At 36.2% G+C, this 18,932-nt stretch overlaps 1 protein-coding gene across 1 annotated transcript in view; it reads left to right on the forward strand.

Annotated features, from left to right (window-relative positions):
• MAGI2 (membrane associated guanylate kinase, WW and PDZ domain containing 2) overlaps positions 1 to 18,932 on the forward strand; it is a 1,481,671-nt gene that overhangs the window by 969,055 nt on the left and 493,684 nt on the right. Inside the window, exon 6 of the mRNA XM_052638336.1 lies at positions 4,368 to 4,447. Within this exon, the coding sequence (XP_052494296.1) occupies positions 4,368 to 4,447 (80 nt within the window). The remainder of the gene's footprint in view (positions 1 to 4,367; positions 4,448 to 18,932) is intronic.

Genomic DNA, 18,932 nt, shown 5'->3' on the forward strand with positions numbered 1-18,932 from the left:
CAAGTGGAAATGTTGAGGTTTAAAAATTATATAATTTAAGGAAGTGGAAAAGCCACCTAGTCTGTTGTCTCCCAAATGCATTAAAAATATCCCCTTTGTAAGGCATCTTAAAGAAGCATGCAAACTCAAAGGCTTGTGAGAGCCACACATGGAAGATACCATGCTGTATATTCATGAGATGTTTGTGACAATTACTGGAGGTAACTACACCCCACTTTCTTTCAGAATCAGTTCAGAGGATCAGCTAAAAATGCTGTTAACTATAAGAGACTCAATCTGTCAAAATGTATTAAAGTGACACACTGTTAATGCTAGTTCAACCTGAAAAAATCATCCTGTAATGAAATGCTTTATATAAACTCAGGAAAAATAGGAAATTCATGAGTCTCTACTAAATTAGACAGTATTAGAAACCCATGTTGGAGCTGTATAGAAATGGTAATTTGACTGCCTGCAGTGGCTTAGTAATGTCGCCTTCATACTTATCTAAAGATGTGTCTCCTCTTGTGAATACATCTTAGAGACTTAGAAATGACTTTGCTCCAAAATAGGGGAAGAATTTGGAAGAAGTAGGTGTGGGTAAATAGAAGGGAAGTTTATTTTCCTTGTTTACCTCCCAAGCATTTTGGTAGCACATAAAAACATAGACATCAACACATATCTCTAGAGATACCAAGGGAAAATTTCATGCAAAGATGGGGACAATAAAGGACAGAAATGGTAGGGACCTAACAGAAGCAGAAGATATTAAGAAGAGGTGGCAAGAATACACAGAGCTGTACAAAAAAGATCTTCATGACCCAGATAATCACGATGGTGTGAACACTCACCTGGAGCCAGACATCCTGGAATGTGAAGTCAAGTGGGCCTTAGGAAGCATCACTACGAACAAAGCTAGTGGAGGTGATGGAATTCCAGTGGAGCTCTTTCAAATCCTGAAAGATGACACTGTGACAGTGTTGCACTCAATATGCCAGCAAATTTGGAAAACTCAGCAGTGGCCACAGGACTGGAAAAGGTCAGTTTTCATTCCAATCCCAAAGAAAGGCAATGCCAAAGAATGCTCAAACTACCGCACAATTGCACTCATCTCACATGCTAGCAAAGTAATGCTTAAAATTCTCCAAGCCAGGCTTCAGTAATACATGAACCATGAACTTCCAGATGTTCAAGCTGGTTTTCAAAAAGGCAGAGGAACCAGAGATCAAATTGCCAACATCCACTGGATCATGGAAAAAGCAAGAGGGTTCCAGAAAAGCATCTATTTCTGCTTCATTGACTATGCCAAAGCCTTTGACTGTCTGGATCACAATAAACTGTGGAAAATTCTGAAAGAGATGGGAATACCAGACCACCTGACCTGCCTCTTAACAAACCTGTATGCAGGTCAGGAAGCAACAGTTAGAACTGGACATGGAACAACAGACTGGTTCCAAATAGGAAAAGGAGTACGTCAAGGCTGTATATTGTCACCCTGCTTATTTAACTTATGTGCAGAGTACATCATGAGAAACGCTGGGCTGGAGGAAGCACAAGCTGGAATCAAGATTGCTGGGAGAAATATCAATAACCTCAGATATGCAGATGATACCACCCTTATGGCAGAAAGTGAAGAGGAACTCAAAAGCCTCTTGATGAAAGTGAAGGAGGAGAGTGAAAAAGTTGGCTTAAAGCTCAACATTCAGAAAACTAAGATCCAGTCCCATCTCTTCATGGCAAATAGATGGGGAAACAGGGTCAGACTTTATTTTTTTTGGCTCCAAAATCACTGCAGATGGTGACTGCAGCCATGAAATTAGAAAATGCTTACTCCTTGGAAGGAAAGTTATGACCAACCTAGATAGCATATTGAAAAGCAGAGACGTTACTTTGCCAACAAAGATCCGTCTAGTCAAGGCTATGGTTTTTCCAGTGGTCACGTATGGATATGAGAGTTGGACTATAAATAAAGCTGAGTGCCAAAGAATTGATGCTTTTAAACTGTGGTGTTGGAGAAGACTCTTGAGAGTCCCTTGGACTGCAAGGAGATCCAACCAATCCATCCTAAAGGAGATCAGTCCTGGGTGTTCTTTGGAAGGACTGATACTGAAGCTGAAACTCCAATACTTTGTCTACCTGATACGAACAGCTGACTCATTGGAAAATACCCTGATGCTGGGAAAGATTGAGGGCAGGAAGAGAAGGGGACATCAGAGGATGAGATGGTTGGATGGCATCACCGACTCAATGGACATGGAGTTGGGTGGACTCCGGGAGTTGGTGATGGACAGGGAGGTGTAGTGTGGTGCGGTTCATGGGGTCGCAAAGAGTCGGACATGACTGAGCGACTGAAATGAACAACACACACACACACACATACACACACACACACATATATATATACTTTGAGTTGAGGCATATCTATAAAATGCATCTTTACAGTGACTTTATTTTTCAGGTGGGATCAATGAGCCCTGAACCCAGTGCCACTATCCTTACATTAGAATAGTCATAACCCCCATTCTGTCCATAGGCATCAAGTCTTTAACTGAGAGGAAAAGACTAGATGATATTGATATGACTACAAATAGGACCAGAATGAGATACTACTTTACAGAAGTCACATATGGAGAAAATAAAAGCTAGCATACCCTCCCAACAATTTATAATTTCACCAAATTCATAGACTTTATCTCATCAGATTTATTAGAGTCCTGCTCAGAAAGATCAATTATTGAGGAGTTCCTAAGTACAAAGAAAATGTTTGGAAAGTGTTTTCTCTTTACCCCACATGTATGTCAGAAATAAAAGAGAATCTTTTTTAAGAGCAGAAACTTCATGACCCAAGGATATTAATGTCTAGGTTCTCAGAACGGAGATGGCTCTGCACTTGGGCAAACATACGATCATCCAGAAAACACTCTTTGAACTGTACTTTAACACTCTGGAATCATTTGCTCACTGCCCTCCTTAACCCGTTTTCTCCTCCTTCCTGCCTTGAAATTCCCTTCATTAAGTAGGCACTTAATCTCTAGAAGTTTGCTATTAAATATGCTACCTGGAGACTTTTCTGAACTGTACTTTAAGTGCAGATTGATTCATCAGATGATTTAGCTAACACTGTAATATGATAAAATATATTTAAATCTCATCGAAGAAACAGTCAACACGTGTGAACTGACATCATAATTGTAATTTTGACTTCCTTACAACTGTGTTCAAAGATCTTGTTATATGGCTTTAATTTATATTTCTGTTTTCCACTTTTCCCTTTCATATTACATTCTAACTCTTTTCTATACAAACCTCAGTTTTCTACATCTGTGACTCTGATCATTCTTTTCAGTCCTCACAGATGTCAAGTCCTTGGTATTTTGTCCATTGACAGATGAGATAACGTGAGACAGCTATTCACAGCAAATAGTTTAGCTCCACTGTACAGTTATGAGCCATTCATAACCATAATATAGTTCATTCGTAATGTAGTTTTCAAGTACAGAATGTATAAGAATCACTTCTAGTGCTAGCCAGAGATGGAGATTTTGCAGCCTCACCTCAAAGATTCTGATTTGGTAGTTCTATGAGGATCCAGAAGATGCATTAAATCCACCAGATGATTCCAGTGCAGGTCATTCCAGAACCTCTTTTAAAGACCCTGTTCTAAAAACATCTCTCCTTTGCTTTTTAAATTTTTGCAAGACTTCCCAGAGATCATTTTTTTTTTGAAACAAAATTGTCATTAAAAATTATTAATTCCCAGAAATTCCATTCAGAAATGCTAGAATACAAGCATTTTTACCCCCTAGCTGGATTGAAAGTATTTAGATGGAAGATAGCTAAATGTGGGTTAATGAAATTGCTATTAATCACTTTTTGAGAAAATGTAGGAATCCCAAGAACATGCTATAATTTGTATCACTGTTGTACACCCTCTGCCAACTCTGTAGTTAAAAGAGTAACAAAACAACTGCTTATGAAAAGGACAGATTTAAGATGAAAATAATTCTTTTGCAAAACTGAGGAAATAGTATCAGAGCCTGCAGCCTGTGCTCTTCCAACTGGAGAATCCTGTATTTGTAATAAATTCCTTTTGCTCTGGATGAGTTCTGCATTTTCAATGAGGTTAACTTGGCAACATTCTAGTTGATTTTAATAAAAATAGCTGCTTTGAGGACAGGGAGCTGAGGTTGCCAAATTTACAGCTGCCTTGCACAATTACTCTTACACCTCCTTCAGGGCTACTTAGAACCAGTAAGCAAATTAAGTGTATCGATTGCAATTTTGTTGGTCTAACCCTGTTTTGTTTTTTGGTTTTTTTTTTCCTCTTAAGGAATAAACTTGATTCCTTTCAGTATGTGTCTGTTCAGAGTGATCTCTTTTCTTTTCAGCCATAACACAAAGACAACATCATGGCTGGATCCACGACTTGCGAAAAAGGCTAAGCCTCCAGAAGAGTGCAAAGAAAATGGTAAGTTATTTAAGTTTTTATGGTGTTTTGCTGTTGCACTTAAAGAATGTGTCTATTTCTTAAAAGAGGGTCTTGTCTAAAGAAACTGTATGCTGATTGAGACAATTTTGAAGCTGTAATATTTAGTGCTGAGATAGGAGAGAGAATTAACTCGGCATTTCAGCAGGGCCATGTGGTTTTCCTTTTTCTCTCTAAGGTGACTGCGCTGGATATCACAGCTCTGTCATCTCTGTGGGTTCTGCTTGACTCCTGGCCTTACTTTCCACCACCTACTAGGGAGTTTTTGTTTGCAATATGTCTCTCTGAGTACTCTGATCTTTTCAATGGAATTGAATATGGTATATAGAGAAAAGTACTGTAAAACTATAAGTAATGCTTTATTTTTGTGTTGTGAGGCATAACATTCTACTAGTTATTAAGGAATGAATCCATGATTTAAAGATATATGTAAATATTCTTTCTTTCAACCAAGCATTTAACTACAACACATGAATGTGCTGGATTATCTTTAGCATTTTACATTTCCCAGTGTAATGGCATTAACTTGCTTGAAAATCAACAGTTTTCATCTATGTGAAGGGTTTTTAAAAATAATCTTGTTGGTTAGATGAATGAAAACCTTGTTCTTGTATAGTAAATTATATAGATGAAATCTGTTACTGATGATACTTATAAGTTTTGTACTATTGAGTTTAATGTTGAAAGAGTACTTATAATTTGTCTAAAATGATACATATCATATACTCCTGAAGATTCATTATTTGAACACATTCACAGTTTTTATCTGATCAAATTATTAGAGCCTTGCTCAGAGACATCTCATCATTGAAGAGCTCTTAAAAGTGAGGAAAGTGATGAAGAATATTTACACTTTTTAAAAAGCTTTAAAAAAGTCAACTTTTTACGAAGTCTGTAATTCTAAAAGTCCTTTAATTTTGACATAATTCTGTCTCAGATAATATCAAGATGCTATTGTTCATTCTTAGGTTATATGGTAACTATTCACAAGTTGGTTATACAACTGAGTTAAATTAAAAAATCAGTATACAATTTACATGTACATATTTGAATGCATTAGTCTCTAATTTTTATCACCTTAATTTTATATTCATAGCTATATCTGTATGCCTTCTGTATACAAGTACATCTATATGTGTGTGAATTTTTTACAGTTATTTTGTGACATGAGACTGTGAGCACAATTAGGGTACATTTCATTGATACATATAAGACGTGTGTTGCAAATTATGATTGGTTATAAATTAAAATGAGCTGATCTGCTGTATCTAGGAGTTACCGTTTACTTATGCCACAGATGAATTCAGTGATTTTGCAGTTCTTTAACATGTTGAACTTCTCAGCTCTCTTGTTATTCTCTGAGTTGTTCTCTTCATTATAACAGGCGATTAAAGTCAAATCTTGAAATCCCGGGAGAGATGTGAGTTTAACATTTTGAAGAACTATAACATTTAAATGTTATCAGTTTCTCCTATATCCATACTCGTCTGTCTTCTCAGGATGGTAGATGCCTAAAATATACCAGTATCTCAATCCGTTTGCCATTAAGAAACGAGTCCTAGAATAGAGTCTTATAGCTCATAATGATTTTATAACTGGTTAATGACTGTTTTTCATTTTGTTCAAAATAAGTAATCCACAGACTGTATTTCATAAATTATTGGAGTATTTTACAATGGAAACTAATATCTAGGTAAAATGCTATTGTTCCAGACACATATCTTAGGTTTTCTTACCAAGAAAAGTGCCTTTTGGTCATAATATTACTTGTGTTTTACTTCTTTTTCTTTTATTTAAATTACCTAGGTTAAAATTGTTTAAAATATTGAGTGTTAATGCATTGCTGTTGAGTCTACAAGTTAAGACAAAGTTCTTTATATGTTTCACAAGTCAACTCAGATAAAAAATGGTAGTAATTTTCTGAATGCTGAAATATGTATAATATATGTGTAAAAAATGTAGATGCTTTAGATAATATGTTTCACTGGCAAAGATTTATCCTTCTTCTACTAGGGAGATAGAATGGAGGCTAATTGCCTTAATCTGATCAGAATTGGGTCAACATGAGGTTGGACTGAGCTTTGGTGAGACCCAGTCTACCTCTAGTCTACTTTTTTTTGCACAGTGTTTGCCCACCCAGAATTTCAACAGCCTATTGTAGATCAGCAAATATTTTCTATAGAGGGTCAGGTAGTAAATATTTTCGGCTTTGGTTACCCAGTACTCTTTGCAACTACTCATTGTTTAGATAAGTGGCCAAAGTCTATATATAAATAAAGAGCATGGATTTATTTCAATAAACGTAGCTCAGGTACATAGAAACTTGAGATTTATATACTTTTACCAATTAAAATATTATTCATCCTTTTTTTCCCTCAATTATTTAGAAGTGTATAAACTGTTTACTTATCTCTTGGACCATACGAAATATAGAAGCAGGCTGCCGTTGGTCCAGAGGATCAAATGTGGTCTAGTGGGTCCATGTGGAGCCTGCCCCTGGATAGCTCTTGAACATCAACAGTTAATTTTTTTTCTTCTTGACACTGAAAAACTCCAAAAAATCTGTGGTGCCTGGAGAATCCCAGGGATGGGGGAGCGTGGTGGGCTGCCGTCTCTGGGGTCGCACAGAGTTGGACACGACTGAAGCGACTTAGCAGCAGCAGCAGCAGCAGCAGCTTATTTTAAACCTCCAGTTCAGTTCAGTTCAGTTCATTCACTCAGTCAGGTCCAAGTCTTTGCAACCCCATGAATTGCAGCACGCCAGGCCTCCCTCCATCACCAACTCCTGGAGATTACTCAAACTCATGTCCAGCGAGTCAGTGATGCCATCCAGCCATCTCATCCTCTGTCGTCCCCTTCTCCTCCTGCCCCCAATCCCTCCCAGCATCAGAGACTTTTCCAATGAGTCAGCTCTTCGCATGAGGTGGCCAAAGTGTTGGAGTTTCAGCTTTAGCATCAGTCCTTCCAAAGAACACCCAGGACTGATCTCCTTTAGAATGGACTGGTTGGATCTCCTTGCAGTCCAAGGGACTCTCAAGAGTCTTCTCCAACACCACAGTTCAAAAGCATCTATTCTTTGGCAGCTCAGCTTTCTTCACAGTCCAACTCTCACATCCATACATGACCACTGGAAAAACCATAACCTTGATTAGATGGACCTTAGTCAGCAAAGTAATATCTCTGCTTTTGAATATGCTGTGTAGGTTAGCCATAACTTTCCTTACAAGGAGTAAGCATCTTTTAATTTCATGGCTGCAATCACCCATCTGCAGTGATTTTGGAGCCCCCCCAAAATAAAGTCTGGCTCTGTTTCCACTGTTTCCCCATCTATTTCCCATGAAGTAATGGGACCAGATGCCATGATCTTCATTTCCTGAATGTTGAGCTTTAAGCCAACTTTTTCACTTTCCTCTTTCACTTTCAAGAGGCTTTTTAGCTCCTCTTCACTTTCTGCCATAAGGGTGGTTTTCTGCAGATCTGAGGTTATTGATATTTCTCCCGGCAATTTTGATTCCAGCTTGTGCTTCTTCCAGCCCAGCCTTTCTCATGATTTACTCTGCATAGAAGTTAAATAAACACGATGACAATATATAGCCTTGACTTAGTCCTTTTCCTATTTGGAACCAGTCTGTTGTTCCATGTCCAGTTCTAACTGTTGCTTCCTGACCTGCATACAGGTTTGTTAAGAGGCAGGTCAGGTGGTCTGGTATTCCCATCTCTTTCAGAATTTTCCACAGTTTATTGTGATCCAGACAGTCAAAGGCTTTGGCATAGTCAATAAAGCAGAAATAGATGTTTTTCTGGAACTCTCGTGCTTTTTCCATGATCCAGCAGATGTTGGCCATTTGATCTCTGGTTCCTCTGCCTTTTCTAAAATCAGCTTGAACATCAGGGAGTTCACGGTTCATGTATTGCTGAAGCCTGTCTTGGAGAATATTGAGCATTACTTTACTAGCGTGTGAGATGAGTGCAATTGTGCGGTAGTTTGAGCATTCTTTGGCATTGCCTTTCTTTGGGATTGGAATGAAAACTGACCTTTTCCAGTCCTGTGGCCACTGCTGAGTTTTCCAAATTTGCTGGCATATTGAGTGTAGTACTTTCACAGCATCATCTTTCAGGATTTGAAAGAGCTCCACTGGAATTCCATCACCTCCACTAGCTTTGTTCGTAGTGATGCTTCCTAAGGCCCACTTGACTTCACATTCCAGGATGTCTGGCTCTAGGTGAGTGATCACACCATCGTGATTATCTGGGTCTTGAAGATGTTTTTGTACAGTTCTTCTGTGTATTCTTGCCACCTCTTCTTAATATCTTCTGCTTCTGTTAGGTTCCTACCATTTCTGTCATTTATTGCACACATCTTTGCATGAAATGTTCCCTTGGTATCTCTGATTTTCTTGAAGAGAGCTTTAGTCTTTCCCATTCTGTTATTTTCCTCTATTTCTCTGCACTGATCACTGAGGAAGGCTTTCTTGTCTCTCCTTGCCATTTTTTGGAACTCTGCATTCAGTTGCTTATATCTTTCCTCTTCTCCTTTGCTTTTCACTTCTCTTCTTTTCATAGCTATCTGTAAGCCCTCCCCACACAGTCATTTTGCTTTTTCGCATTTCTTTTCCATGGGGATGGTCTTGATCCCTGTCTCCTGTACAATGTCACGGACCTCCAGCCATAGTTCATCAGGCACTCTATCTATCAGATCTATTTAGTCCCTTAAATCTATTTCTTACTTCCACTGTATAATCATAAGGGATTTGATTTAGGTCATACCTGAATGGTCTAGTGGTTTTCCCTACTTTCTTCAATTTGACTCTGAATTTGGCAATAAGGAGTTCATGATCTGAGCCACAGTCAGCTCCCGGTATTGTTTTTGTTGACTGTATAGAGCTTCTCCATCTTTGGCTGCAAAGAATATAATCAATCTGATTTTGGTGTTTACCGTCTGGTGATGTCCATGTGTAGAGTCTTCTCTTGTGTTGTTGGAGGAGGGTGTTTGCTATGACCAGTGCATTCTCTTGGCAAAACTCTATTAGCCTTTGCCCTGCTTCATTCCGCATTCCAAGGCCAAATTTGCCTGTTACCCCAGGTGTTTCTTGACTTCCTACTTTTGTATTCCAGTCCCCTATAATGAAAAGAACATCTTTTTGGGGTGTTGGTTCTAAAACGTCTTGTAGTTCTTCACAGAACCGTTCAACTTCAGCTTCTCTAGCGTTTCTGGTTGGGGCATAGACTTGGATTATCGTGATATTGAATGGTTTGCCTTGGAAATGAACAGGGATCATTCTGTTGTTTTTGAGATTGCATCCAAGTACTGCATTTTGGACTCTTTTGTTGACCATGATGGCTACTCCCTTTCTTCTAAGGGATTCCTGCCCACAGTAGTAGATATAATGGTCATCTGAGTTAAATTCACCCATTCCCTTCCATTTTAGTTCGCTGATTCCTAGAATGTCGACGTTCACTCTTGCCATCTCCTGTTTGACCACTTCCAATTTGCCTTGATTCATGGACCTGACATTCCAGGTTCCTATGCAATATTGCTCTTTACAGCATCGGACCTTGCGTCTATCACCAGTCACATCCACAGCTGGGTATTGTTTTGGTTTTGGCTCCATCCCATCATTCTTTCTGGAATTATTTCTCCACTGCTCTCCAGTAGCATATTGGACACCTACCAACCTGGGGAGTTACTTTCAATATCCTATCATTTTGCCTTTTCATACTGTTCATGGGGTTCTCAATGCAAGAATACTGAAGTGTTTTGCCATTCCCTTCTCCAGTGGACCACATTCTGTCAGACCTCTCCACCATGACGTGCCAGTCTTGGGTGGCTCCACATGGCATGGCTTAGTTTCATTGAGTTAGACAAGGCTGTGGTCCGTGTGATCAGATTGACTTGTTTTCTGTGATTATGGTTTCAGTGTGTCTGCCCTCTGATGCCCTCTCGCAGCACCTACCATCTTACTTGGGTTTCTCTTACCTTGGACATGGGGTATCTCTTCACAGCTACTCCAGCAAAGTGCAGCCACTGCTCCTTACCTTGGATGAGGGGTATCTCCTCTTCTGAACTTGACAGATATCATCATGGGATGATTGGCATTGTTGGAGCCTGTCAGTCCCTCAAGATTCTGCAACAGCCTCCCCATTTCTGTCACCCCCCATGGTGGCCTTCTTCCCAGGCTAAGGCTGGATTCTTCTCACAGCCCAATCAACAAAAATGAACTACGCATCTTTCCTTACCTTTCCAGGGTTCTTTCTTCTTCAGATTCTTAGACCATTTTAGATCTTTTATTTCAGCAGTTTTCTGATTCCTTGGTTATTTTTTACATTTAATCTAGATTTTCTATATGTTCTCTTAGGTTATAACCTGCTAACTTCATCCTACCTAGAAATTTTATTGCAATTATTTTTAGATTATACAATTTAGACCTTACTGGGTTGCATAGCATAAATTCTTTATTATCATTATAATTTATATTTAATCTCACAAGGTTGAATCCCATGTTGTATATGTGTACATAGTTTATAAATGTACATATGATGGATGTGTATGTAGATATAGATTGCATCTGTAAAAATATGCTTCTTTAGCTCTGTTTATATAGATGCCTGAAAGTAATTCTTCAGTCAACTATAAAGAGGAAGCTGGGTAAAACAGAGATGGGACCCTGATTTAAATCATCCTTGAATGAGAGAAGCAGTAACAAATGTTTTCTTATTAGTACCAAGGGGAGAAAAGCCATCATGGATGACTCAGCACAAATACTTACTAAACAACCACTTATTCTATTGAAACTAAAGTAATCATTTTGCTTTTTTGTTTGAAGAATAACATAACCACTAAACATAAGAACATATTTCCTTCTCTCACAGTACGGTTGCAAATACTGAAGTAGTTGTGTCCTTTGTATTTGTCATGGCTCTGTGCATTTTTGGAATTTTAGCACCAGTCTACATGGCAGAAAAAACTCACCACCTACTACTGGATTCTAATATTAGTATTTGGGGGAGTACTGTTTAGCATGCCAATATAGTCTTTAACAAAACTCAAATAGCAATTAACTGTTAAAGAATTTGGATGTAAGATTGCCTGCACTACATATAAAGCATTGTTGTATTGTCCGCAGCCCTCAGAATGAGCACTGTGGTGTTTGAGATGTTTCCAGTCATAAACATCCCAGTGACGATACAGTCCATGTGAATCACTGTATTAGGGTTAATATCAAAAGTAATTCAATCCCAGTATGACTCTCCTTAAAGATGAAAAATGACTAAACTCAGTAGGACTATGGTATTGTATTCAGGAAAGGACATTATGTAGAATTTTTCAAGGAAAGCTCTATTCTAAATCTCAGTCTGTGGGCTTTTAGGTAGGTACTTAATCTCTAGGAGCCTAGTTTTCTGGCCTGTAAAATGGAAAGGATATCTATATCACTCAAATTTAGTTTCACATGCAAGAAGCACAGAGTTTATTGTACCATAGGTTCTAAATTGCTTCTTCACTTTCTTTCAAGTATGCTCTGAGCCAACAAATCAGCCTCATGAAAGACAAACGCAAAGAAATTCAGAATAGTTGGCCTACCTTGAGAACAAACCCATCTAGGCTAAAATTATCCAGCTAGCTAATTCCAGCCTGGTATTAGTAGACAGGCCATCCCCCTCACCACCATCTCCATTCTATTAAAGTGGCTGTAAATTTCACAAAAAGAATTAGAGCTATGTGAATGGGATGCCTTCATTTGTGTATTTTGTATCTATGAATTTAGTTGTCTCATGTTACCATAGGAGGGAAAAAAAGCTTATGTAATCTTAACCTTTTACCTACATGAAAACTGCTTTTCAGCTTATTTTAACTAAAGCCTTAACTATTACTCTCGCTAAAAAAAAAAGTTCAAAATATATATGTCCAAAATACTCATAAACAAAGATAGCATAAGCTTTGTTTCATAATAGTTATTAAATGGATGGATTTTTTCAAGAGAAGGGGTTGTTGCCTTTCTAAAATAATTGAAAACACTAATTTCAGGTCATTTCTTAAGTGAATTTTATAGAAATGACAGATGTGGACATTTTTATTTTCATAGTTCAAATTCTGTCCCTTGACAACATAATTTATTTTCCTTAAATAGGAACTTTGAACTTTCTCATTGAATATTTTTGATGATCAGAGATCCTAGATTAAATATGACCAAATTAATATATCCCTTAAATATTTGATTTCCTAATCTGATAAAACTGCCAGGATTATATTTGTAAAATATCTTGAAATTTTTTCACTAGGAAGACTTAATAAAAAACAGTCTCTAAAGCTATTAACTATTCAAGTACTAAAACTTTAAAATTAAAAAGATACATTTATGTGTAAATATTGAACTCCAAATGTTTAAGTATTATGAACAAACTAATTTGAGTATATTCTGTCTATACTGATATTTTGGGGTGTCGTTGTTTAAAAAACGAAGAAATTTAAAATTTCTTAATAGAACCAATTAATTCTTATTCTACCAACTGTTAATTGTTTGTTTTACTAGTCTTTATTTTCTATAGCAACAGTTTAAGATATGCTTTATCCAACAATATAGCACCATTTCCTTGATTTCAGCTCAAGGCTACTAAGAAAAAACAATATTTTAGGAATATGAATCTTTTTGGAAGAAATAATAAAATTAATCTAAAATAAATCATTAGGTAAATCAGTGGATATTCCACTGTTGTGCACAGATACCAAATTCTGGGTTGTTCCTGGCTGGCATCTGTTCCAATTTGTCACATTCAATTCTAAGTGCTCAGTGTCACAGTAATTAAAGTTGTTAAATATTTGGAATTTCATTCCTGTACCAATTGTTTATTTTTCCCCTTCTATCTATTCATATTTACTGTAACTGTCAAGCAGTACCTCGTCCTTTAGGTCTCGACTTTTATGTTTAGGAATATGTTATATCTTTTCCTTACTCCTTGTGGCTCAGACTGTAAAGCGTCTGCCTGCCATGCGGGAATCCTGGGTTCAATCCCTGAGTTAGGAAGATCCCCTGGAGGAGGAAATGGCAACCCACTCCAGTACTCTTGCCAGAAAAATCCCCTGGCTGGAGGAGTCTGGTAGGCCACAGTCCATGGGATCGCAAAGAGTTGGACACGACTAAGTGACTTCGCTTTCTTTTCTTTAATGCACACAAATTTAAAAATAATTTTGACATCACTGAAATTGTTGTGCATAGCAGCAAAATTGTTTCAAATTTTTTCAAATATGGCTGTTTTGGGAAAGCATTATAAATCCACAGGAAATAGCAAAGAAATGTACAAGGAATTACCAAACACCCTTAATGAAGTCTCCCCTATGTTAATATCTTATATAATATAATATCAAAATCAGGAAATTGACATTGATACAATTCACAGAACTTCTTCAGACTTCACTAGTTATACAAGTACTCGTTTGTGCATTTTGCTATACAATCATACCATCTGTGTAGCTGCATATAGCCATAACCACAATAAAGATTTGTTACCTTGAGACTCAACCATTGCACAGTCATGCACGTCTCCTCCCACTGCACAGTCCTTACCCCACTAATCTGTTCTCTATTTTGATTACCTTGTTATTTCAAAAATGTTATACAAGTAGCATCATGCAGTGTATAAACTTTTGAGATTGCTTTTCCATTCAATTTAATTATGTCAAAATCCATTCAAATGTGTTTCTCAATGGCTTGCTACTTTTTAGGTACTATTGTTTATTCAAGCATTTACCCTTTGAAGGATATCTAAATTGTTTCCAGTTGTTAGCTAACACAAATAGAATTGCTACAGACACTTGTATACAGGTGTTTGTATGAACATAGGTTTCTTTTTCCTGAGAAAAGTGTTCTAGATTGCAATTGCTAGGATATTATAGAAAGTATTATTTTTGTTCAGTCACTCAGTCATGTCTGACTCTTTGCAACCCTATGAACTGCAGTACGCCAGGCTTCCCTGTCCTTCATTATCTCCTGGAGTTTGCTCAAACTCATGTCCACTGAGTCGATGATGCCATCCAGCCATCTCATAGATGATAGAAAGTGTATCATTACTTTCAGAACAAACTACGAGGCTTTTTTTTTTTTTTTAACAAGGCTATTTTTAGAGTGACTGTACCCATTTATTTCATTCCTACCAGCAGTGAAGGAGTGATCCAGTTTTACTGCATTCTTGCTGGTGTTTGGTGTTACAACTTTTTTTTAAATTTTATTTTAGCCATTTTGATAGACTGTAATGATACTGCATTGTGGTTTCAATTTGTATTTCCATAACGGTTAATAATATTGAACATATTTTCATGTGATTATCATTTATATATCCTTCTCAGAAGCATGTCCAAGCATGTCTTTTGCCCAGTTTTCAATTAGACTATTTTTTTAAATTCAGTTTTGAGAGTTCTTTACATATTCTGGTTATGTAAAGATATGCTTTGTACAACTGATCAGATATGTTTTGTACAAACATTATCTCTCAGTGTATATTGGTCTTTTTATCCTCTTAACATGGTCTTTTGCAGAGAAAATGTTTTTAATTGAGGTCCAATTTATCAAATTTTCCTTTTATGAATCGTGTTTTTTATAAGTCTAAGGATTCTTCACCTAACCCTAGATGCCAAACATTTTTTCATGTCTTTTACCTAAATTGTGTAGTTTTACATTTTACATTTAAACCTGTGGTCTATGTTGACTTAATTTTTGTATAAGGCATAAATTTTAGGTTCAGGTTCAGTTTTCCCCCTATGGATATCCAACAATTCCAGCACCATTTGTTTAAAAGGCTATCTTTTCTCCATTGGATTGAGAGAGCATCTCTGTAATAAGTCATTAGGTGCCACTGGTTTATGGGTCTGTCTACATGCCATTAACACACTGTCTTGATTCTTGTGGCTCTATGATAAACCTTTATATTAGGGAGAATTGATGCTGCCTAGTTTATTCTTTTTAAAAAAAGGAACAGGAAAAATTGAGGTGGAAAGAGAAAGGAGAACAGATAACAATTCTGAACTTCTATGTGTGCTTGTATGTATAGCTTCAAGTTACAGAGTGGTAAAAATGACAAATCTAAAAAAAAAAAAGAATTTGAAGAATTCACTATTAGAGTATATGATTAAACACACCTCTCTTACTACTTAGTATATTAAACAACCAAAAATAAGAAGAAATATATGAATAACAGAAATAGGATTATTGATCTAAAAGTTTTAGCAAATGGAAAATATACTTCTCAAGCATACATAGTATTTTATAAACATTGGGTACGTAATAGTAAATAGAGTACGTCTTTGCAAAATTTAAAGATGTCATTCCTATATTTATAGAAAGCTTCAATTATATATCAGTAAAGTGAAAACTAAAATAATCTCCACAATAGGAAATTTAAAACATATAAATCTTTTCCAACTTTATGTGATATAATTGACAAATGAAATGATGTCAATTTAAAGCAGGAAATATGATTATTGGATTGTCATCATTTAGTCATTATGTCGGGTTTCCTAGGTGGCACAAGTAGTAAAGAATCCACCTGCTAATGCAGGAGACGCAAGAGATGTCGGCTCAATCCCTGGGTCAGCAAACTTCCCTGGAGAAGAAAATAATAACTCACTGCAGTATTTCTTGCCTGGAAAATTCCATGGACAGAGGAGCGTGGTGGGCTACAGTCCATGGGATTGCAAGGAGTCAGGCAGAACTGAGTACACACATGCTAGATGATTTGATACATATATATATTGTAAAATGATAAACACAATTTACTTAATATATCTATCAACTCATGATTACCTTTCTGTATCTATATGGTGAGAATATTAAAGATTTACTCTCTTTGCAACTTTCAAGTATATAGTATAGCACTATTAATTGTAACCATTATGCTGTACATTAAATCCTCAGAACTTATTCAACTTATAACTGAAAGCTTCTTCATTTTGACCAATATCAGCTGGTTTCCCCTACTCCCCAGCCATTGGCAACCACCGTTCTACTCTCTGTTTCTATGTGTTTAGCTTCTTAGAATTCCACGTATAGGTATGGTCACATAGTATTTGTCTTTCTCTGACATTTCCCTTAGCATACTACCCTCAAGGTCTATGCATATTGTTGCAAATGGCAATATTTCCTTCTTTTTTTATGTCTGAATAATATACCATTGAATATATACATCATGTTTTCTCTACCCATTCAGTGTTCAATGGATACTTAGGTTGTTTCCATATCGTGGCTATTGTAAATAAAGTTGCAGTGAACATGGGAATGCAAATATCTCTTTGAGGTAGTAATGTAATTTCCTTCAGATATATATACAGAAGTGGGAGTACAGGATCATATACAAGTTCTGTTTTTAATTTTTTTGAGGAACCTCCATACTGTTTTCCATAGTGGCTGTACCAATTTACGTTCCTATCAATAGTGCATGAGCCTTTTTGATAGTAGCCATTGTAACGGGTATGAGATGATATGTCCTTGTGATTCTGATTTGCATTTCCCTGATGACTGACAGTGTTGAGAACATGTTCATGTACCTGTTTGTCTTCTTTCAATATATGTCTATTCAGGTCCTTTGTCAATTTTTAAAGTAGATTGATTTTTTGCCATTTATGTGCAAGTCGTTAATATATTTTAGATATTAATCCATTTTCAGATTAATGTTTTGCAAATTTTTTCTGCCATTTAATAGATGTTTTCTGCCTTTTCATCATGTTGACTTTTTTTCTGTGTGGATTCTTTTTAGTTTGATGTTTTCCCACTTGTTTAGCTTTGCTTTTGTTGCTTGTTCCTTTGGAGCGATTTCCAAAAATATTACCAAGATCAATGTCAAAGAGCTTTTTCCATGTTTTCTTCTAGGATTTTAATGATTTCAGATCTTATATTTGAGTCTTTAAGCTCTTTTGAGTTATTTTTTGGGAGTGGTATACGATATCCAGTTTCATTTTTTGAATATGAATATCTAGTTTTCCCTACACGATTTGTTGGAGAGACTATCCTTTCCCCACTCAGTACTCTTAACTGCCTTATCAAGTACTAACTGACTTGTAAACGCAAGTTTATTTGGGGGCTCTCAATTCTATTCCTTTGTCAATGTGTCTGTTTTTATGCCAGTACCATACTGTTCAACTACTTTAGCTTTGCAATATGATTTGAAGTCAGGAGGAAGTTTGATGCCTCCGGCTTTGTTTATCCCTCCTTTGGATTGCTTAGCTACTGGGGATCTCTTGTGGTTCCATACAAATTTTACAACTTTTTTTTTCTGTTGTGTGAAAAATTCCATTGGTATGCTATTAGAGATTGCATTGAATCTACAGATGGGTTTAGGTAGTGAGAATATTTTAGCAATAATAATTCATCAATTTCATCAACATGGGATTTTTTAATATTAAATGTGCCTCTCTTTGAAATCTTTTGTCAATGTCTTATAACTTTCAGTTGTACAGATCTTTTATTTCCTTGAATTTATTACTTAGTATTTTTTCTTATTTTTGATGCTATTGTAAATGGAATTTTTGTTTGTTTGTTTTTCAGATTGTTGTACGGAAATGCAGCAATTATTTGTTACTTTTCTACAAATTTACTGAATTCATTAATTAGTTCTAAGTACTTTTTGGTGTGGAGTTTTTAGGATTTTCTGTATATAAAATTATATCATTAGCAAACAGAGACCATTTTATTTCTATCATAGAAAATGTTTCATGTACACTTGAGAAAATGTATTCTTCTGCTTTTAGATGAAATATTCTACATATCTAATAATTCCATTTATTCCAAGATGCAGTTTAAATCCAGTGTTTCCTTTTTAATATTCTATCTGGATGATATATCCATTGTTGAGAGTAAGGTATCAAAGTCTCCAACATTACTGTATCATCTATTTCCCCCTTCAGATCTGTATTTGCTTAATATTTAGGTTCTCCAGGATAAAATGCATATCTATATATCTATATACAGTTGCTATATTCTCTTGATTAATTGACCTCTTTATCATTACGTAATGACCTTCTTTGTCTCTTGTTAAGCTTTTTAAAGTCTATTTCATCTGATGTAAGTGAGCACTCCTGCTCTCTTTTGGTTTTCCCTTGTTTGGAATATCTTTTTCCATCCATTCACCTTGAATTTATGTGTCCTTAAGGTTGAATTGAGTCTGTTTTAGGGTCTTGTTTTTCTGTCCTTCTGGGATACCTGGATACCCTTCTCTTTTTTAATCTTCCTATATGTTACTTGAACTTGAAGATTCTATATTTATTTACTTGTAGTATATTTTTCATAGTGGTTGAACGTTACAATAATGTGTAATTTATCACAATCTAATAATATTGACATATTGCTACCTAGAATTAAGTATAGAAGTTTTACTTCTAATTATGTTCCTTTAGCCTCTCCACTTTTTAAATTTATTTGAATTAAGCATTTCCTCTGAAAGTGCAAGTGAAAAAAAGTAATCATTTCCTCTAACATATGTTGAA

Source organism: Budorcas taxicolor, chromosome 4 (assembly GCF_023091745.1).
Source record: "Budorcas taxicolor isolate Tak-1 chromosome 4, Takin1.1, whole genome shotgun sequence".
NCBI lineage: Eukaryota > Metazoa > Chordata > Mammalia > Artiodactyla > Bovidae > Budorcas > Budorcas taxicolor.